This window comes from Mastigoproctus giganteus, chromosome 3, assembly GCF_048544385.1.
Source record: "Mastigoproctus giganteus isolate SK-2022 chromosome 3, ASM4854438v1, whole genome shotgun sequence".
Lineage (NCBI taxonomy): Eukaryota > Metazoa > Arthropoda > Arachnida > Uropygi > Thelyphonidae > Mastigoproctus > Mastigoproctus giganteus.
In genome coordinates this window covers 218,868,803-218,892,696 of record NC_143577.1, presented here as the reverse complement: position 1 = coordinate 218,892,696, position 23,894 = coordinate 218,868,803, and the positions used below count along the sequence as shown (strand labels likewise).

At 36.7% G+C, this 23,894-nt stretch overlaps 1 protein-coding gene across 2 annotated transcripts in view; it reads right to left on the bottom strand.

Moving 5' to 3' along the window:
• Positions 1 to 23,894, bottom strand: part of LOC150088728 (cytospin-A-like) — a 382,988-nt gene that overhangs the window by 133,492 nt on the left and 225,602 nt on the right. For both annotated transcript variants that reach the window (XM_090370880.1, XM_090370881.1), the window contains exon 6: positions 16,740 to 17,006. In XM_090370880.1, the coding sequence (XP_090227006.1) occupies positions 16,740 to 17,006 (267 nt within the window). The remainder of the gene's footprint in view (positions 1 to 16,739; positions 17,007 to 23,894) is intronic.

The window sequence follows — 23,894 nt, the reverse complement described above, 5'->3', positions numbered from 1 at the left end:
ACCGTATAGAATTTAAATACTGTCTCAGTCCATCGTAGTCGCCTTTACGAAAGCAATAACCCTTCCCTTTACCCCCTAATGGTAGTTACCTCTTTGAGTAAATCCCACTTCAGCACACTGTGGACACTGCCACCTAGTGGTTCATTTATCTGCAGATTCTTAATGCATGAAGAATCACTACTGATAATCAAATCAAGAGTATTACTCCCTCTAGTTGCTTCCCGAACATGCTGATGTAGAAAACAATCATCCAATAAATCTACAAAAGCCTTGCTAGTGTGTGAGTGACCAGCCCCCCAAATTCCAGTCAATATCTGGGAAATTAAAATCCCCTATTATACGACTCTCTGATTTACTGGCCCACTCTATTTCCCTGTACAGTTTCTTATTATACTCATCAGAGTCATTAGGCCTATAGTACACTCCTACTCTCAATTTTGATCTCCCAATGCTTATGTCACACCAAACTGACTCGACATTGCACTCTCCAGCGATGTCAACTGGCTTCACTTCCTTGGATTATATGTATTTCTTAACTAATAGCATAACCCCTCTTCCCTTCCTATCCTGTCTATCCTTTCTGTAGAAATTCATCAAATTCATCAAATGTATTTACTAAACTCCTAGCATTGGTCTACATGTAAGTATACATGCACCTGTTCTTTTTCTTAGCTACCCTAACACAACCCATGTGTTTACTTGTACCCCAATGATTCCCAGCAGTCTCTGAAATATCCTGCATCTTATTTTCCAGGCTGCTGCTCATTCCAATAAAAGCAGTGCAAGAATCACTTTCACCTCTGCCAGTGGCTACTGTTAATCTATTAGTCCTTGTATCCTCCCCAATCTAGCAGTTTTCCGACCCACCTAACACTGCCTCGATAGCATCAGCAAACATTCTTGCACCCTTTCTATTTAAGTGTATCCCATCTCTGTAGAAGCAGTCTCTCCTGTTAACAAGTACAGACCAGGCTGAAAAAAATTCTACCCCTTGAACCTTGCACAATCTTTCCAGCGCCGAATTGATCAACAGGCCTCTCATCATATACTCCCTCCTATCGTGTCTGGGCAGAATTGCAGACACTTTCTAATTCAACCCTAATTCACGGCTTTTTTTGAACAGTGACCTGTGCTTGTTAAGTAATTCCGTCGGTCTCCTACTCTTAATATCATTAGTGCCAATGTGTACAACTATATCACCTTTTGTGCCCTTAAAAGATGATATCCGCTCTACAACGTCATCAACCTTTGCCCCTGGCAGACATACCCTGGTCCTGTTCCACCTATCCTTTTTACAAAACATGTTTCCCATTTCCCTGACAATAGAGTCACCAACAACTACTAGTTCCTTTGGGACCAGGGCATTCTGCCTTGGGGGCTGCCGCTGTGTTGCGTGATGACCAAGTGCAAGCTCTGGCATTGGTGTGGGCAGCTGAGAGCTTGATGGGCCCCTCACTTTTAATCCTTCGAGGGCATCCACCCTGTCCTTCAAGCTCTCATATATTGGCAAACTGGCAACCACCCAGTGATTCGCGTCACAGGCCAGAGAGCCTCTTAAGAAAGAACTGTAACATGTTAAAGAAAATGTATGCATTGCCTTTTCTAGTTAAGGAAAATAATAAAGAATTAAAGATAAAAGTAAATACAAAATAAAGCATTTATTCTAATTCACTAATCTTTACAGAATATTATTGTTTCTCATATAGATGATAGGGCAACACTTCCACTTGAAACTAAACTTCATTTGGCAACATTACCTTTCTTATTAGTGGCAAGTCAGCAAGATGGCTCATCTTGCTGACTGCTGTCAGTATCAGTTGACATTCCAGTCATTCTCCCCAGTGCCATCGGCTTCCAGTGCTTGTTTCCTTTAAAACTGAATCTTCAATCAATCTGTGTATTTCTTTTTTAATTTTTACTGGTTACCCGATTATATCAAAAAATAAGAAAAGAGTATTCAATGAAGAATGGGAATTGCAGTATTGCATTGCTGCAGTGAACAATAAAATGATGTGTTTGCTCTGCAATGCTATATTGGCAAAAGTGAAGAAATACAATGCATATCAGCATTATGTGACTCATAAGGAAAACAAATATGCTAAAATAGAAGGAGAACCTCGAAAGTCTGCACTTAAGAAAATGAAAGATGGAAAGTAGTGGCAGCAACAAGTATTCAAAACTACATCAGGACATGGGATGACATCACTGAAGTGACACAAAGTAGCATATATACTTGGAAGAAGAGGTAAGCCATTTAGCGATTTGGAAATCATAAAAAGAATGCATTGTTCAAGTTGTGGGATGTTTAGATTCAGCTAAGGTTAAGAAGACCATAACTGATTGGCAACATGAATTATCTTGTAAGATAACAGAACAACTTCATGCAATAGGCCAAAGCAAAGCCATTTATTATTCGATCGCCTTGGATGAATCCACTGACATTACTGACTCAGTGCAGGTGTTATTTTTTATTCGTGTTATAATTGCGGATTTTCACTGTCAGGAGGGGTTACTGGCTTTGGGCACTCTTACTGCCAGGACACATGGAATTAACATCTTCACCATCTTCAAAAAAAAATGCCATGAAGTGAAACTGAATTTATGTAATTTAGTAAGTGTATGCACAGATAGAACACCTTTCATGAGAAGAAAACATGAAGGACTTGTTGTGTTACTACAGAAAGAATTGACAGATCCAGATATGTTGATTTCCTTTCACTGTATTCTTCATCAGCAGAATCTGTGTGCCAAATCTACCGTTTTAAGTGACACATTAAATAAAGTTATAGGTATAGTAAACTACATTCGAGCAAAAACATCACAACATCACCAATTTTGCAATATGCTTCAGCTTAATGATGAAACATTCAGCGTGGATCTGCCATATCATTCTAAAGCATGGTGGTTGTCCCAAGGACAAATACTTGTCAAACTTAACAAATCTCAAGCTTTTTTGTGGAACTGAATCAACAGTGAATTGTCAAAAGTGGAATTCTGCAGAGATATTGCATTTTTGTGCGATATAATGTCAAAGCAAAATGATCTGAATATATATTTTTTTGCAAGGTGGTAGATGACTTTCATCAACCGGTGAAATACCACCACTTTGCTTATTGAAGGCTTGAAGTGGTGTTTAGTCTCTAGAGCAAAGTTTCCGGCATCCCCCCCCCCCATACTTCTCCTTCAACCCATGCACAGTACTAAGTACTATAGGTTTTGATACCTATAGTACTGTGTTTGGGGTTTTCATTAAAAAAAAAAAAAAAATCTATATTTAATATGTGGCTTAAAATACAGGCATTTTGGAAAAACCTGACTTTTTTTCAAAACCTTGCCTACCCGATCGGAACTTTCAGCTGAACACTTTCTTGAACTGGCAAAACTAATTAATGAACAGGATACAAACAAATCATTCAGGAAATGTAACATGAAAGAATATACAGTGTTCTAGACTCCCTGATTGAAGAATACAATGAAAAGTTTGCTGATTTTGAGAAACATGATCTCACACTGTAACCAGCTTTTTAACCATGCCTGATTGATGTCTCCAAAGCACCTGACAACTTACAGATGGAATTAATTGAGCTCTCAGAAGATAATATTCTAAAGTCTCTATTTGACACGAAGAAGGATCCTCTTTAAATATGGAAAAATGCTGTTGAATACATAAATCTATATCAACATGCTCGTCAAATGCTATCTTGTTTTGGCACAACCTACTGTTATAAATCAACATTTTCATATATGATACAAATAAAAACAAACTTGAGATCCCAGATGACGGATATTCACTTGCAGGACCAATTAAAACTATGCTCAGATGATGGAACCAAATATCAGAGTACTACCTGGCATTAAGCAGTCGCAAAAAAAAAAAAAGTCATTAAATGGTTTGTTGTCTAAATTCGTCATTTTTAGTTTTGTTATCATTTTTTCTAAACAAATAAATGTCTTTGCTAATTTTTTTGTTTAAATTCTTCATACAATAACAGACTGTAATTAAAATTGTAAATATGCCTATAAAAATATAATTTTTTTTGTAAATATTTAATTCTCAGCATGCAGCCTAATAGTATCTTGGTTAAATAAAATTTGGCCTTCCAATGTAAAACAGTTCCCCACCCCTGTGCTACACTATAAAGACTCAAGTTTGCTAAGAATGGACATGTTTATTTTATTAACAGGTGACATTCTGTTTCCATTTAAATGTCTCATTTTTTCCGTGGTCAGTCTGCTGATACTTAGTACTGAATTAATCTTTAATATGAAGGCCATTCTTCCTGCATCATAATGCTCCATAAAATACATTTGTATCTATGGAATATCATTAGTCTTTCAGTGCTTTCATAATCATCCTATACCACAGTATGTAAAGAGGTAAAATAAATCTTTCACTGATATGAAAGTTGTTTTTTTTTCAACTTACTATAAAATAGGTTCTTTCTTCAAAAATCCTAGTAAAGTTACTTAAAATATCAATACCGCAATAACATAATATACTAGATAAACTGTTAGAAAGGCTGTGTAGCTAATTACATATAAACTCGCCCCCATCACTAGATAATCACTCTGGTGAATTAAATGAAAATGACAGTCTTATCATCATAATTAGTTCCCACAACAATGTTACAATGATGGAACTAATACTAAGTGTAGGCTAATTTATGTTTTAAACAAAATGTTGGTAATGCTAGAATTTTGATTAAACTTCTAAACTATATATAAATTACATACTCTGGTCATTAAGAAACATAAATCTGAATGCTCAAATAATCTAAATCCATACTTATCTGTAGATATTTCCAATGTGTGGAATCTAACAAATGTTTATTTCTCAATGTCCAATCAGAGCTAAGCCCTTCACATCATACATATTTGCTTACAAATTTATTCACAGTTGTTCTTTGTACACAGTCATAGTACTGAGAATGGGTTAAACCAAACAGATTAGCTCAGTTACTTTGTGCTGCTGTCTCACAATCATGTTTTTCCACCACCCCACATTTCGATTCTCATGTCACCCCTCAATCATAAATGAAAAAGACCTGGGGGTAATTGTGCAGTCCAATATGAAGTTCTCTGAGCAGTGCAGACAGGCTGCCAGGAGAGTTCATGGAGTTTTGTCAATGATATACAGAAACTTTGGCAGTAGGGATAAGGAGATGATTAAGCCTTTGTACAATGCATGGTTAGGCCACATCCTGAGTGCTGTATACAGGTCTGGAGGCTTCACTTTAAGAAGGATGTAAATCTGCCGAGATGGACAAGCAGATTGGTGAAGGGAACAAAAGGGTGTGCTTATCAAGAAAGGCTTCAGTTCTGCAAACTGCAGTCTGGAGACTAGGCACCTGTGGGGAGATCTGATTTGAGGCATTTAAGGCCTTCAATGGATTGAGTAAGCTGAATGTGAATGCCATTCTGCCTCCTACTGTGACTACACATGAGGGGGCACAAATTCAAGTTGAGGAAGGATGGTTGCAGGACAGATGTGTAGAAGTTTGCCTTCAGTCAATGGTTGACTGCTGGAACAGGCTTTCATCTGTTGTTGTGGAAGCAGGTAGTTTGAATAAATTCAAGGAAGAATTAGAAAAATTCTTGGAGGGTATGGATGAGTAAAGTATGTAACTTTTTTTTTTTTTTTTTTGGCTGATGCTATATAAGCTTGCTTTCTTGTCATTTGCCACTACTAATACTAATATACTAATACTCAATGATTCTTAATAAGATGTGCACATATGATGAGAGGTAGTGTTTTATTTTTTATTTTTTTTACTTCAGTCCTTTTCAGTGTACTTCTTTTAAATTCAACAGAAAATACTGTAATAAGTTACTAATAAAGAAGCCCTGCTGAATCATCTGACCCATTACAGCAACTCATATAATTAGAAGCTTTGCTATAATTCCTTTTAGTAACAGGAAGGTGCCAGGACCCAACTAACTTTGAGGTAATAAAGACAGAAATAATAATGTAAAGAAAATTAGGTAAACGAATAGACAGAAATAAAAAATATACAAATATGAAGGTATAATCAAAATATGCATATATACAAGATGATTATGATTTGTGTGTCACTTTGACTAGCTGTAGGTGGAACACAGTTAATGGTAGAAAAATGAAATTTTGGATGGATACTATCCAATGCATGTGGATAGTATCCCCATCACTGTGCAATTCCCGCTGGTCAAGAGAGAGAGAGGATATTTTGGGGGAAAAACTGTTTGTATGCAGGATAGACGTCCTCCACACATTGGTAACTCAGCTGCTTCATAACATATTTAATGATAACCACATCAGTTCAGGAGATGTTGGCTTATGGAGATATCTGAAGGACAGCATTTATCAAGAATATATCCAATCTCAGGATAATTTGAAAGAAAGCACAGGGCATGTCACTAACATCCCCTGTAATATGATTTGGGCAAGAGTTGACCATACCATACTGCACTTATACTATACAGAGAACACAAATGGTCACCATACTGAATATATATCTCATCTTCATAACTAGCAGTAGGCAACTGGTAGGGTAATGTTCATCCAAAAAGCGCCATATCAGTCACCAACAGTAGCAATTACCCCTTTGTAGCAGTTTTTGAAACTAATTTATTTTTGCATTTTCCATTTCCACATGCACTGAATAGTCCATTTCAAATTTCATCTTTCTATTCTACCATTAATAGTTAACCACCTACAACCAGTTGAAGTAACACTTAAATTATAACTGCCTTGTATATATATTTTGAAGGTTGTTTCACTGCAATATCAACAAATTGTGTGTGTGTGTGTGTGTGTGTGTGTGTGTGTGTGTGTGTGTGTGTGTGTGTGTGTGTGTGTGTGTGTGTGCACGCACACACATACACATACAGTTGATACAGCTGAACAGTGCACTGTTGAGTCCGTTTGGTGTGACATAAGCACTACGAAAGCAAAATTAATAGCGGGAGTGTGTTATAGGCCTAATGACTCAAATGGGTACAATGAACAATTGTCCAGAGAAATAGAGTGGGCTAGTAAATCAGAATGTCTTATAATGGAGGATTTTAACTTCCCAGATATTGACTGGAACTTGTGGGTTATTCGCTCGCACACTAGTAAGACTTTTGTGGATTTATTGGATGATTGTTTTCTGCAGCAGCAGCATGTTTGAGAGGCAACCAGAGAGGGTAATGCTCTTGATCTGGTAATCAGCAGTGATCATTCGTGTATTAAGAATTTGTAGATAAAGGAACCACTAGGTGGCTGTGATCACAGTGTATCGATGTGGGATTTGCTTAAAGATATAATTACCATCAGGGGAAAAGGAAAGGAAAGGGTGTTTGCTTATGTAAAGGTGAGTACAGTGGTCTCAGACTGTTTTTAAATTCTGTACAGTGGGATCAACTGATGATGTTACCAACAACAAATTCTAAGTGGGAAGCATTCAAGGAATTAATCGTGGAAGCTACTAAAAGTTTCATGCCTATTAAGAAATATTGTTCAAGGTTTCGACCTAAATGGTTATCAAATGAACTAATGAGACTCGTGACAGAGAAGAAAAATGCATGGGATGCATATAAACTATCAGGCAACACAGAAGCCTATGGTGGATATAAGCTAGTCTGTAATCAAGTCACAAAGGAGGTTAGGCAGGCGAAGGCAGATTACAAGAAATCTTTGGCAAAGGATGCTAAAAAAAAACAGCAAGGATTTCTTTACTTATATAAACTCTAAAAGGAAGGGGATGAATCTGATTGGTCCACTTGATATCGATGGTTCGACTGTTGATGATCCTGCTCAGATAGCAAACAAACTGAATGAGCATTTTGCATCTACATTCACACATGAGGAGTTAAGGTTTGAAAATGCCAGAAAGTTATCAAATTGTAGCAGGGTGCTTAATGATTTTGTAATAACTGAGAGCAAAGTGGAGGAGAATTTGTTGAAGTTAAGCATAAGAAAGGCACCTGGAGTGGATGGGATCTATCCAGTTATATTAAAGGAGGCGACAAAGGAAGTAAGCAAACCCTTGGGCATAATTATGAGAGCATCCTTGGACTCAGGGGAGGTCCCCACCGACTGGAGATGTGCAAATGTATCTCCAGTTCACAAAGGGGGATCAAAGGGTGACACGAGTAATTACAGACCAGTTAGTTTAACTTCTGTTCTGGGTAAAATAATGGAGTCAATGGTTAAAGATGCATTGCAGGATCATCTAGACAAGACTGCAGCATTAATTCAGACACAGCATGGGTTTGTTAAGGGAAAGTCTTGTCTGACAAATTTGATAGGATATTATGATGTGGTTACAAAGAAACTGGATGCAAAAAACAATTTTGATATCATATACTTGGATTTCAGGAAAGCTTTTGATACTGTTGTGCATGGAAGACTACTGTACAAATTGGAGCAGAATGGTATTAAGGGTAAGTTGCTACAATGGATAATAAAAGGATGGTTGAGTGGGAGAAGACAGAGGGTGGTAATCAATGGGTGCTGCTCTTCGTGGACTAATGTTATTAGTGGAGTCCCACAGGGTTCAGTGTTGGGTCCACTGTTGTTTTTTATATTTATCAATGATATTGATGAAGGTATATCAGGCTTAGTGTCGAAGTTTACAGATGATACAAAGGTTGGCAGGGTTGTTGACAGTAATGGCAGTGTGCTACTGCAAGAGGATCTAGATAATTTGGGCAGATGGGCTAAGAAGTGGCAACTGAAGTTTAACCTTGACAAATGCAAAGTACTGCATATGGGTAGAAGTAATCCCAGAGAAATGTGCCAACTGTGTGGTACTACACTTAAGGTGGTAGAAAATGAAAAAGACCTGGGAGTAATTGTGCAGTCAGATATGAAGTTTTCTGAGCAATGCAGACAGGCTGCCAGATCAGGTCATAGGGTTTTGTCAATGATGTGTAGGAATTTTGCTAGCAGGGAAAAGGAGATGATTGTCCCTCTGTATAAGGCAATTGTCAGGCCACGCCTTGAGTACTATGTACAGGTATGGAGGCCTGATTTTAGGAAGGATCTAGATTTGCTTGAGCGTGTACAGAGAAGGGCAACAAGATTGGTGAGGGGAATGAAGGGATCCTCTTACCAAGAGAATCTCAAGTTCTGCAAATTGCAGTGGCTGGAGACTAGGCACCTGCGTGGTGATCTGATTGAGGTGTACAAGTCCTTGAATGGGTTGAGCATGCTGAATTCTGAAGGGATTCTTCCACTTGTTCAGATTATGAACCTAAGGGGGGCATAAATTCAAATTAAGGAAAGACAGGTAGAATAGATGTGCGGAAATTTACCTTTAGCCAGTGGGTGGTTAATTGCTGGAACAAAACTTCCATCTGTCATTGTGGAAGTTGATAGGTTAAATAAATTTAAGGAGGAACTGGACAAACATTTAGAGGGAATGGTTGTGTGAATTTTTTTTTTTTTTTTTTTGGCTAATGCTGCACAAGCTCATACACTCAAAACTCCACAATAACATTCTGCCATCTATTGTGTTTAGAAGTATTAGTAACACAGTTGGATAAATTGTAGGATTCCTTAGGGTATCGATTTAATTGACTTAATAAATAGTAGCAATAGCTTAATTTTCAGTACTTACCTTAATATAATCTGCAGTTGGGCATAGAGTGAATACAATGGAAATAGAATAAAAATTGGATTTAATGATTATACTCTCATAGTTCCAATCTCTCAACTTTAATTCATGACAACCAAGGATGAAGATGTGCACTTCTATTTCCTTGAGCATATTTTAACTCCGTTCAAAAATTTAAGCTCATCCACATTAAATCCAATTTTTAGTCTATTTCCATTGTATTCACTCTAAGCCCAACTGCAGATTATAATAAGGTAAGTACTGAAAATTAAGCTATTGCTACTATTTATTAGTAAACATAGTTTAAACTTCTGCCATAAGAAGGCACATTTCAAAGATTCTAGACAATGTCATGTCAAATCTGAAGAAATTATTAGGAATTACATGTCAAATATGAAGAAATTATTATGAATTTAAATCCTGTAGTTGAAATTAAGGCACATAGACTACCCTCCAAAAAAATATATGGAGACTCCTATTTTCAGAGTCTACCAGACAACCTTCCCATATAATCAAGTGATATAAGGAAGACATACAAGCCACACAAGTTTGTTGTTTTCATGGCAAGTAGAGCCAAGCTGACTGATTTTGAGAGGAATGTTATTTATTGTCAGATGCCACATTACTGGTTTCTCTCTCCTCCCCATACATTTGATGTATGGGGGGGGAGAGAGAGAGAGAGAGAGAGAGAGAGAGAGAGAGAGAGAGAGAGAGAGAGAGAGAGAGAGAGAGAGAGCTGATTCACGTCCTCACAAGTTTGCAGTTTTCTGTTCGAGAAGAAAATTTCGTATGGCATGAGTTTTCTGTCACGCTGACAGAAAAAGAATAGAGGAAATGATAATAAAAACATGTTCAGTCACATAGACGCTCAAATTTAGAGGAGGAACAAGTCAATCATTTCAGTTTGTACAACTCATAACAATTTCTAACAAGTTCAATTTTTAGCGTTGTGAAGTTGCTTTTGTCATTAAATTTAATTTTAAAAAAATTGTTTTGTATTGACTGAATAAATCCTTATTCAAAATTAAACTTACGGTATTTCAACTTTCCTTAAACATACAACTAATTTTTCCTTACCGCTGACTGAATTTCGAAATTGCGTATTTTGCCCTTGTATGTCATCCTTAATTAGATTATGTTGGAAATCAAATACTTTATTCATCCATAAGTACATCTAAAACGATTTTCATCTTCTAAGTCCTGCAGTAAATAATGGAATTCACCTTTTTCTGTTCTCTTCCAGTTTATGTTGTGTATCCATTGCTTGCTCCCTTTTGTTTTCTCGACCAGGGCCACATTAACGCTACGGCCAAACCAGCCATGGCTTCACCCAAAGAGGGGTCTCATTTTCAGTGTAAATATTTTCTGAAGTAGTGATAAAAAAATTAAAGGTATATTAAAGGGGCCCCAAAATTAAATATGGCCAGGGTCCTATTTCATCCTTAATCCACTTCTGTTCTCGGCTATAAGAAAATCATTTTCTAAATCTTCTTCAAAATCTGAAGAAGAGGATAAAGTGTGGCAATTCATTTCGCTTCAGCTTTCCCCAAAGAGAACAACACGTATATAATGCAATGTAGTAGTAGTAATGTGTCTCCTACGACCGACTTCGCAGTTTACACTGAACAGTGTGTTTATGGTCAAATGGCACCGGGGGAGGCTCTCCCTTCTCCGAGTGACACGACGTGAGGTGACAATCACTGTGTGCCCTTGAAAACATAAATAAATTGTTTTAGTTAGGGTCCAAGCAGATTTTCGTTCTAGTGGTCGTGCTCAGTTTTCGTTTTATCGCCATTGCTGTTGTCAAACTTCAGTGCTATTTCTAGTGTCAGTAGATATTTTCGTTCTGCAGTGATTGGGAGTGGATTATTCATTTTGTTTTAATAGTTTCTTATTAAAATTATTTTAGTAAGAGTTCAAGTTGTGTTGAAATAATTTCTTACAGAAAACTCCTAATGATCATGTCTGACACAAAAAAGAAGTGTCGTCAATATTCGGTAGAATATTTAAATTTCAAGTTTGTGCCTTCCTCCCAGTAATGAAACAAAACCAATGTGTCTTTTATGTGAGAAAATGTTTAGTAATGATGCTATGAAACCTTCAAAAATGAAAGAACATTTAAAAAAACAGCATAATGATAAAAGCAAAAAAGACCTTAAATATTTCAAAACAATGAAGGAAAAATTTTTAAATTGTACAATGCTTAAGCCCTTTATAAAATCATCTGCAGTACCAGCAGTGGACTACAAGCATTATATTAAAGGAGGCAGCAAAGGAAGTAAGCAAACCCTTAGCCATAATTATGAGAGCTTCCTTGGACTCAGGGGAGGTACCCATAGACTGGAAATGTGCTAATGTAACCCCAATTCACAAAGGAGGATCAAAGGCTGACACAAGTAATTATAGACCTGTGAGCTTAACTTCTGTTCCAGGAAAATTAATGGAGGCACTGGTTAAAGAAGCACTGCAGGATCATTTAGACAAGACCAGTTATAGCTCAGACACAGCATGGTTTTGTTAAGGGGAAGTCTTGCCTGACCAACTTGATTGGATACTATGATGCAGTCACAAAAGAACTGGATGCAGGGAATAACTTTGATATTACATACTTGGATCTTAGAAAGGCTTTTGATACTGTTGCACATGGAAGACTGCTACACAAATTGGAGCAGTGTGACATTGGAGGCAAATTGCTGCTATGGATAAAGGGGTGGTTGAGGGGGAGTAGACAGAGAGTGGTAATCAATGGACACTGCTCATCGTGGACTAATGTTATTAGTGGAGTCCCTCAGGGCTCAGTGTTGGGTCCATTATTGTTTTCTGTATTTATAAATGATATTGATGATGGTATATCAAGCTTAATGTCCAAGTTTGCAGATGATACAAAGGTTGGCAGGGTTGTCAAGGACACTACTGACACTATGCTGCTGCAACAGGATCTGGAAAGGTTGAGCAGATGGGCTGAGAGGTGGCAAATGAAGTTTAACATTGACAAATGTAAAGTACTACATATGGGAAACAGCAACCCCAGAGCAACGTATCAACTCTGTGGTACTACACTGACAGTGGTAGAGAATGAAAGGGACTTGGGGGTGGTTGTGCAGGCAGATATGAAGTTCTCTGAGCAGTGCAGACGGGCTGCAAGAGTAGCTCATGGAGTATTGTCAATGATATACAGGAATTTTTCCAGCAGGGATAAGGAGGTGATTATTCCATTGTATAAGGCAATGGTCAGGCCACACCTAGAGTACTGTATACAGGTCTGGAGGCCTCATTTCAAGAAGGATGAGGAGCTGCTGGAACGAGTACAGAGAAGGGCAACAAGATTAGTGAATGGAACAAAGGGGTGCGCTTACGAAGAAAGGCTTAAGTTTTGCAAGTTACAGTGTCTGGAGACTAGGCACCAGCGAGGTGATCTGATAGAGGTGTATAAAGCCTTGAATGGTTTAAGCATGCTCAATGCTGATGGGATTCTTCCTATAGCTCAGAAAAATCACCTGAGAGGGCATAAATTCAAATTGAGGAAAGACAGATGTAGGATAGACGTGAGGAAATTTGCCTTAGCCAGCGGGTGGTTGGTTGGTGGAACAGACTTCCATCCCTTGTGGTGGAGGTTGATAGCCTAAATAAGTTTAAGGCTCAGCTGGACAGGTATTTGGAACGAACAGAGGGGTGAAGTGGAAGTGGGGTTTTTTTTTTTTTTTTTTTTGGCTGATGCTGCATAAGCTTGCTTTCTTGCATCAAATGCCTATGCTAATGCATTGTATGATACTGCTCTCCTAATTGCAAAGAAAGGAAAGCAACATACTCTTGGTGAAGAAATAATTCTACCCTCTATAAAAATAGCAATAGAGTCAGTTATGAAAAAGGATGCTAATCCAGTTTTAAGGAGTATTCCACTTAGTAATAATACAGTGCAACGGAGGATTGCTGAGATGGCAAATGATATCCAAACAACAGTAAATTCAGAGCTGAAAGAGGTTATTTTTGATATGCAATTAGATGAGTCAACATTTGGAAGTATAAATATTTTAATGTCATTTGTACGGTATTACAGTACAAGTAAAAAAAGCAGTAATTGATGAATTCCTTTTTGCCAAATCTTTAAAAACTGATTCCAAAGGGGAGACAATTTTTAGATATGTGCAAGAGTATTTTGAAAAGTACGATGTTCCCTTTAGTAATATAACAGCAATTGCAATGGATGGAGCTCCACCTATGGTTGGTGAGTACAGAGGATTTTTAGCTTTAGCTAAAACAGAAAATCCTAAAATACAAATAGTACATTGTGTTTTACACAGACAACACCTTGTTGCAAAAAACATAAATGAAGACTTTCATGCTGATTTGCAAATTTGCATTAAGTTAATAAATAAAATAAAAGCAAATGCTCTTAACAGCTGACTGTTTACTATACTATGTGAAAAAAAAATGACAAAAATTTCAACCAATTGTTCCTTCATACAGAAGTAAGATGGTTGTCAAAAGGTAACTGTTTGCAAAGGCGTGTAGAACTTTATAACTCAGTGGTGGAATTTTTGTCAGAGCACAATCAATCATTTGCTGATAAATTTAGTCAGTGTAAAAACCACCTCTTTTACCTTGCTGATATATTTTCAAAATTCAATGAAGCACAAAAAAAACTGCAAGGCAGAGACATTACAATTATACAGAGTCATACAATTATTTTGGGATTTCAAGAAAAGTTAATGCTCTTCAAAACTTCACTGGGTCGTAGAAATTTTCACTTCTTTTCAAATATGTCATCTTTAGAACAAGAAGCCAAAGGAAATTTTTCAGATTCCGACATATTTATTTATGTAGCTCACCTCGAACGCTTAAGAGGATTTTAAAAATAGATTCAAGAATCTCAAAGATACGAAAGTTCCAGAATGGATTATGTCTCCATTTCATGCAGAGGGTGATAGGGACAATTTGGATCTGGATTTGGAAGAGGAAATTATTCAATTGAAGATGGACCTAGAAGCTAAATCACTGTACTCAAAAGAAAGTTTCAGGGGATTTTGGACAAGTAAAAATATTATTGAAAACTACCCCAAACTGTATAAAACTGTCGAGCCTTTATTGTTGACCTTTCCAAGTTCATACAGGGTAGAAGCTGGATTTAGCCACGCTAACAGTATTTTAACTAAGCAGAGAAATCGACTAGATCTCGAAAATAATGGAGATCTAAGATTAAAACTAATAAATCACGAACCCAATATTTCCTCTTTTCTAAAAGCACATCAACAACATCTTTCACGTTAGACATACAGTATGTGTTAGTGTTCATTAAATTTTTTTAATATGCATTGCAAATCATAATTGGATACATTTTCTAAAAAAAATGTTTATAAAATATATTAACTTGAAGCTTATTGCTCTTGAGGTCTTTGTTATTACTGAATTTTAACTTGTGGGGGGGTCTCTGATCAAAAAGTTTGGGAACTCCTGGTTTAAAGCATCAATAAGCATAAAGGTCTGTAAGAACATGATACATACGGAGCCCCACAGTCTTAGTCTTTGTGGGAGAATGGCAGTGTATAAGTCAAATATCACCAACTGCAACTAGCAACCTTGTCTTGAATGGTGGAATAGTGACATAATGGGTCCACAGAGCGGTGAAAATTAATCCATGGAGTGACAAATCTGATTACCCTACTCTGGTCAGATGGGGGTGATTTGGAGGATGCCTGGTGAGTGTCTGTCACTTGATTGCATTGTGCCAACAATGAAGTTCAGAGGAGATAGGGTTATAATGTGGTGTTGTTTCTCATGGTATGGCCTAAGGCTTTTGTCAGTTGTGCAGAGAATCAAGAATGCCAACACCTAACCTACCATTCTGAACAATTCCATTCTCCCTACAATGTGGCAGGTCTTTGTACCAGGCCCATGTTTGTTTAACTAAGTAATTTTCCTATGCCATACTGCCAATGCTGTTCAAGAATGGTTTGTGGACATGAATGTACAAAAGTTGGAATCGCCAGTGCAGAGTTCCAGACCAAAAAAAAAAGTCCAACACGGGTAGCTCATCTGTTCACTGTTCTGCAGGAGGAATGGAGGACTATACCCACTGCAGTTCATTGGCAGAAATCCTATCTAGGAGGGTAAAGCATGCCATAGTGGTCAAAAGGATACTGAAACACTATTGAAGTGAGTGGCAGTGATATCAACTTGAAACCAACATGTGTCCAGATACTTTTTTTGTAAAGACAGCATATAACTATGGAGTTTTATGGCACTAAAAAAAAAAAAGTAATGATAAGCTTTTATTTTTTTATGATTTTTTTTTTTTTTTTTTTTATTTTTATTTTATTTTTAACAAGTAATGTCAGTCTACTGTTTGGTTATAAAGTTGAAATAGGAAAAAATTAATATTTAAAGCATTTATGCACATAGTTTATCAATGTTTAAAAACTTCTAAATTCATCAAAAAAAAAAAAAAACCATGTGCAGCTTACATATGTCCAGACCTCACTCACCAGAGAGTTAACAAACTTGAACTCGATTGTTTCTGGAACCAAAATGCATTTATTAATTCCTTTAGAATCTTAATTTATAATTATTCAGGGCCAACTCTGCTTGGCTTATTTATTTACTGTTAGCATATTTGTATGCTCAAGTGTTATTAATAACATATTAACTTAAAGAATTTAAAATAATTATTTTGCATTTGGTAAGTTTCATAAACTGCAATATCAATTGGAAGATTTGTATGACAATATCAGCACTATAATTAGGATTCTCCGTGTTTTGCAAGAAATATGAAATAAAAAAATGATGATATAATAACAATGTCAGCCTAATACACTATTACATAAAACTGTATATATTTAAAAAAAAGTTTTATATATAAAAAAATATATAAAACTGGAGGTTAGGTAAATGTTAAGTTAATGGCAGCATAGGCACAATCAAAGGTGTGGCAGTCCATAGTTTCCCCCAGCCCCAATATAGATCACCATTTGAGTTCTTTCAAATGAGGACCTCAACAGAACTTACTCTTGGCAATAAATTTAGAATTTTTTTTATATAACCAATTGAATTTAATTTTAGCCATTAGATATTTTGTATAAATACCAGATTATTTTAATTAGCATTACTAATCCAATTAATAATATTAATATACATTAAAAGAAATACCTTTCAAAACAGAATTACCTTCTGTTGCTCATTTTCTAGCTGAAGCTTTAGTTGAGAAATTTCAATATGACTAGCAGACAACTGTTCTTGGCTTTCACTTAACTGCATTTCGAGCAGCCTCTTGTCTGCATGAATACTTTCTACGGTGGACTCCAAGAGGCGAACTTGATCTCTAAGTACAATTAACTCAGTCTGATGACCAACAGCTTCATCCTTAGCTGCTTGCACAGCTGCTGTTAATTCTTCCTGTTTCATGAGAAGCATATCATGTTCTTCATGAGCCTTCTAAGAAATAAGCAAAATATAAATATTATTCTTCAAGAAAACAAATTTGATTTTTAAATTTAAAAATTTATCATGGAATTTAGTTTATAACACACACACACACACACAACACCTTTCTTTTAATTTGAAATAAGATTTTTAAAAAGTCAACAGCATAACACAAAATGGGAAAATTCTTTCCTGATTCAGCTTAATGCAATAATACTAACACTTTCAGTATCAGTTAATGCCTCTCATATGTTGCTGCATTTCACAAGCATATTTGTTTACAAACATGTTTATTTCAAGGTCTATCATGTTTGCAAATAATTTAGTTTTTCTTTTATATATATATATATATAGTGCTTTTTTTTTTTGGGACGGTACACAACAATACGGCGTACCGGCACCTTTATTAACAGTGATGTTTGGATGTAATGCACTTCGAAATTTGTAATATTCCGTAAATTTGCTATTCAAATAAGCTTAAAATTATTTAACTAAATATGCATTTTTCACTGTCTATTGTTAAGATATTTTCTATATAAAACTGTATAACCATTTTTATAATCCTAAATTACTCAGCTGCACCTCTGTTTAACGAAGTCCTTTTATAGCGAATTATTTTGAATTCCACTTGGAAGTACATTTAAAATACTTTCTGTTGAGCGAGAAAATTTTCATATAGTGAACAGATTAGGAGAGAATATACTTGGTACGCACTGTTCGCATTTCTGGCCTTGAGGCAATTTAGGCAATTAAAAGGGCTAAAGGGATTACCATTCTACAACTTAGTGGTACCTGGTAAAACCTATCCGACCACCTGTCTCACATACAGAGAAGTCGCTCTGGTCCACCTTCTACTGCAGTGGTGTGCAAACTTTTTCCATACAGGGGCCATATTAAAAAAAAATTCAAAGTTAGATTTCTTTAGTGTATTCCTTTTTCCATATCTTATTGCATGTAAAAGTAAAATTAAAAATATTTGAAAATTTTATTAAGCACAATACACTACATTTACTGAACAAAACATTTAATGAGAAATTTTTTTTGATAATTAACAAAATTTAAAATGCTGTTTTAGTTCACTTTCCTGGCTGGCCGTAGGTTCAACACCACTATGAATCAACTATAAGCGTCCCGTTCGAGAATTAGAAGGGAGTGATTTTCTTTTACCCCAACAAATAATCATCCGTTGTTTCGCGAAAGTGCATTATCCACATTTTCCATAAATTTTCCCTATCTTTGTTTTCATGGTCACAGTACCTGAATATCCGAATGACACGTTTTGGACAGTTTCGAAAAAAAAAAAAAAAAAAAAAAATTCAAATTTAAGAACTAACAACAATACTGATGACGAGAGAAGGAAAACGAGGACAACAAAGGTATTAAACCTTCTAAATGTGAAATGATGGCATTTGGTGAAAATGAAGTTAGAAAATTGTCAATTAGGTTACAGTTAAATGAAAGAGATACAATTCATGGATTTCGGGAATACCTAATCGAAAAGATGGTTTTGGAAGAATTGAAGCATTTGATGGATGCTCTGAGTAGGATACCAATTTCATCGAGTGAATGTGAACGAGGATTTTCACAAGTGAATCTGATTGTCAGCCCAACTAGAGCTTCGTTGATGGCAAAAACGGTTTCTTCACTACTGTTTCTTAAAATTGTAGCCCACTGCTGACCCGCTTCAATCCAGAAAAATATGTTGTTTCATGGCTGCTCCGAAAACGCATTAAGCAAGAGACACACAAAGAGGAAGAAAAGAAGTCGGCATAGGATATCAGATGAGAACTTAATAAAAATTTGGAATATTCTACAAAAACTTTATTATGAAATTATTTTTACTTATTTTTAGGGGCCATAGTCTAACGAAGGACCCTTATGTCACTCGGTTGTCTGTCCATCCGTCTGTCTGTTTGTCACAGCATTGTATCTCTGGAACCACTCAACCTATTAATGCTTAATGCGTTTCCGGACTTGAAATTTTGCATGGATTTGTACATCATGTGGGCTAACATAACGGCATATTGATTGTTGTTGAAAAAAATTTGTCTGAGAAATGTGGAGAGAGTAAAACCTCCCCACATTTGCAAAATGTAGGGGGAGAACAAAAATGTTGTAGACAACCTATAGCTTATTATATACCACTGGAAAGAGCTCAACGAGTAGGTTTAAAATATAATCTTAAAATATTTTTAAAATTAAAAATGAAAGCACCAGACAGGAAAATGTGAGTAATTTTCGTGTCCCCTCCACCTCTATTTCCGTCGCTAATGGAGCTAAAAATTTAAAAATCATATTAGCTATGTGTTATTCGATGTTTATCAAGGGAAAACTATTCCGGTTGAAATCTATCATTTATCTTTGTGTTAAAATTAAAAAAACAAATTTTTATTGCACTTCTCCGTATTAAGCAACTCTCCTTTTGGTGACAAAAAGGTTGCTAAATAGTTAGTTAATAAGTCTATAAAGGTCATTTATAAATTTTGAGACAAGAAGTATTTTTTAACAATTTTCAAAGCTGGAGTTGTCCCGGCAAGGAGGTACTCAGAGAGCCAGTGTTGAGGCAGCAGTGGTGGGGAGGCACCAGGCACCTGCGTGGAGGCTTGCACGGCCCTCACCTGCCAGTCGCTTTTACCCCAAGACTTTAATTGCTTCACCAGGAAGTCAGAGTCGCTTCTCCCATTCATTCACAACAACTGCAAAGACTCAAATAGACAACATTTTCGTTAGTTCCTCAGTTTTAAGCCAAGCCAGGGTTCTAGAAACATTTTTCAGTTAACATAAAGTTTCTATTTGAGATACTACACTAACGACCATTTGTGATTACGGACCCTTCATCCTGAGTGCTCGGCACTCAGTAGTTGGCCGATTTATTTTACCTATTTTCTTCATATACTTGAATAATAAACTTATGCTTAATAAACTGTGTTAATATACTAAATTTGTTGTTCTTATTCCGAAAACATTACTACCAAAGTAACAATATCAGGAGGAAAAAAAAAAAAAAAAAAAACCAGAAAACGAGTACTTTTCATATCCTTTTAATTTTCAATTTTTCCTGATAGCAAAAAATGATTACTGGCACCTAATTTTCTACAAAAAAAAGCACCACACACACACACACACACACACACACACACACACACACACACACACACACACACACACACACACACACACACACACTTTCAAAAGTGATGGTCGATAATTTAAAGGCAAACTGTACAGACTACAAAATGCAAAAAAAGCCTAGTAAACATGGGTCCTTAAATGAATCGTTTTCGAGATATGGCACATTTCTAGTTGGGATCCACCACTGACAAGGTGAACTGTTTATGCTCATTTTCCCTCTCTCAATGCTCTGAGACATAGCAGGCATACTAGTATTTGTCAAAGGATAGTCAACATGGAGAGAGGTTACAGCAATGAAGAGTATGCAGACATGCACTTCATGTTTGGTAAAGCCAACAGCAGTGCACTCGAGGCTGCATGTTTGTACCAAGAAGCATTTCCCCACCGAAAACAGCCCAATAGGCGCCCATTCATCAGGATACATCAACGCCTTAGAGACCATGGGTACTTCGCACATGAAGTATGAGCAAGTAAGCCCAGAAGCATAACACCTGATGTTGAGGAAAGGGTGTTAGAAAGAGTAACGTGTAACTTCTATAAAATTCTGTGGAGTTGAAATTAAAAATTAAAAATTTTTAATTTCAACATAAATGTATTATCTTATATTATATGTTATATAATACATAAATGTATTATCTTATGTTTAATAAAACCACCCTTAGCAAAGGATGGAGTCACAGATTTTTGCTAAACTAGTGCTCCCATAGTCAGAGGCGGATCTTAACAGAAAATGTGCATTATCTCGAAAACGGTTCATTTGCGGCCCGATGTTCACTGAGACTTTTTTGCCTATTTTAGTTTGTACTCTTCACCTTTAAATTATTGACCATCATTTTGAAACACCCTGTGTGTGTGTGTGTGTGTGTGTGTGTGTGTGTGTGTGTGTGTGTGTGTGTGTGTGTGTGTGTGTGTGTGTGTGTGTGTGTGTGTGTGTGCGTGCGCAGGTAGCCTTCGATTTACGTCGGGTTAGGTTCCTGGGGGGACAGGCGCAAATGGAATCGGCATAAATGGAACCCTTTATACCATGGAGTCAATGGGAAATCACAGGGTTAGGTTTCCGGGCACCAAAGATTTTACTTACCCTTTTCAATACTGGTATACTTAAAGGAAAGAAATAAAGGTTTTAATTTAAAAAAGTGTTTTATTTTTAACCTTCATAAATATAATAAGTACATACATGTAAATAAAAAATAAATTAATACATACATAAAACATTTTGACAGTGGCGTAAAGTCAAAGTTTTAGTTGGCTCTTCAGGGTCCTGGTTGTGGATCTTCTGTTGACGGCCCTGGTTGAGAAGATTATCTTTTTCTGAAGAAAGGATCAAGTGTTGATTGCCTGGATTTCTTCCTCCTCTCTTTAAGAATTTCAAAATACGGGCTCAGGGTTGATATGACACCCCTTTTAACTGTGGCACTTCTCTCCCAGTCGTGTTCAATGTCACAGAGCTCATTAGTGAGGGACTCTACACTTGCAAGGATACATTGTAGATCACTGGTCATCATAATTTTTTGATGAGAGTCTTCCTCCTGCTGTTGGCTACGTTTTGCAACTAACTCTTCAAGGTCTTCATCTGAAAGAATCTCTGATGACTCTTCAAGAGCTCAGTTACATCTTCAACTGTAACTTCTTCTAACCCTGCCTCTTGTGCCAGCATGCTGATGTCTTCTACAACATTCTGTTGTGGCTTGAATCCTCCAAAGTCATGCATGAGATCTGGGAGAAGTTTGATGTCCTTAAAGACATCAGACCTCCAACATTCTCTGGTGGTAATACTGGACACGTCCAAAGCTATCACCATTTCTATAAATGTTTGCCGCAGGTAATAAGCTTTAAAGGCGGCTATTACCCCCTGGTCCATGGGTTGCAAAACTGATTTTGTATTAGGGGGTATGTAGACAACATTAACTTTAAGAGGCATTCTGACTTCACCCAGATTTGCAGGATGTCCAAGGGCATTGTCCAAAAGAAGAATAGCTTTGGTTGGTAAATTTTTATCATTGCAGAATTTGAGAGCAGTAGGGTAAAAATAGTTGTACCAATCCAAGAAGACATTCTGTGTCACCCAAGCCTTCTTGTTTGATTCTAGTACAAAATGATGGTCAACATGGCTTTGTTTAAACCTTTCATAACACATGGTATTTCTGAATGGTACACCAACATTGGCTTCAATTTTAAATTGCCTGACACATTTGCTCCCAACAAAAGTGTCAGCCTGTCTTTTGATGCTTTAAATCCAGGAGCCCAATTTTCTTCATGGGCAATGAATGTTCTTGAGGGCAACTTTTTCCAATAAAGGCCCGTTTCATCAACATTGAAGATGAGATCTGCAGGGTAATCACCTTCCTGTACTATGGCCTGAATGGAATGTGGCAGCTGCCTCAACATCTGCACTTGCTGCCTTGTCAGTAATTTTCACACTTCTGCATTTGGTTCTTGCTTTAAATCTCGGAACCATCCCTTGCTGGCCAAAAATATTTTATTTCACTGACCTTTCTTCTCTAAGTCTTCAAAAATTGACTTAGCCCTTTCAGTTATTACAGCTGGATCAAGGGAATGTTTTTTGGTTCAAATCCCAGTGTCAGCAATTGCTACATTTTTTCCAAAAGCTTATTTCTGCTGTAACGAACTTGTGTAGCACTTTGAATTGATTGTTTTATTTTATCAGCATTCTTCATAATTGTAGTAACAGTCAATGGAGGCATATTCATAGCCCTACACACACATTAGGGCAGCTTTCATTAGCTTCCATCCTCCGAATAACCTCCATCTTATTTTCCATGCTTTCATTTTCACTAGTATTCATTGAACTTCTTTTACCAGACATGGTGTCTCTTTATTCTAATTTAATTAAAAACTTAATAACACGACTGGCAAAAACTGCACATGGCTATCACGATTGGCAAAAGCTTCGAATCCCATCGATGATGCGAGGAATTTTAATGGGCTTTTTTCACTCTGTGGCTGAGTTAGTCGGTCTCAGGCATGGACAGCAAGGTTTCCCCCAGAGACTTGGGTTTTTTCATCCAGCAAAACAGACTACCATAGAACACATGCAATTAACAGACATAAGACACACTGCACGGCAGATGAATTTAATTATTCGAGTGTCCTAAAAATTATAGTTTTTTGGTTTGGCAAAAGCTGCACACTGCTATCACTACTATTAATGATTATTTAACTTATTAATAGCACAATTAGTAATAAATTTCCAACACGGGTAGTATATGACGTAAACAACCAACTGAATGTTTACCTCCTGCATTCCCGATACAGACGCGCTAATTGCTGATTAGCTCAATTGTCCTTGATCACGTGAACAGTGCATGATACATAGTACAGTACGATGCCCATAAATTTTGTCTGACAATTTTAAACTTTCAATTTATAAAAAAAATTGCAAAAATAAATAAATAAAAATAGTCTTGTGGTTAGTGACCGGCGCTATTGCGAATTGGGGCAAATCGGACCGGCACAAACAAGGGCTATCTCTATATATATATATAAAAAGACAAATTGCAGCCATTATCAACCCACTGCAGGATGGAAGCCTCCTCAACAATTCATGCTGAGGGAAATGGACCATAATCGGCCACGCTGGTTCAGTGCGGGTTGGCAGATCGGCCGTATTTAGCAGTCAGGGGCTTGAACCCCGGTCTAGCTCAAAGAGAGTGTGCTACTGCACTCCCGCTCCTGACCACTTGGCTACGGAGGCCCTCAAATATATATATATATATATATATATATATATATATATATATATTTTTT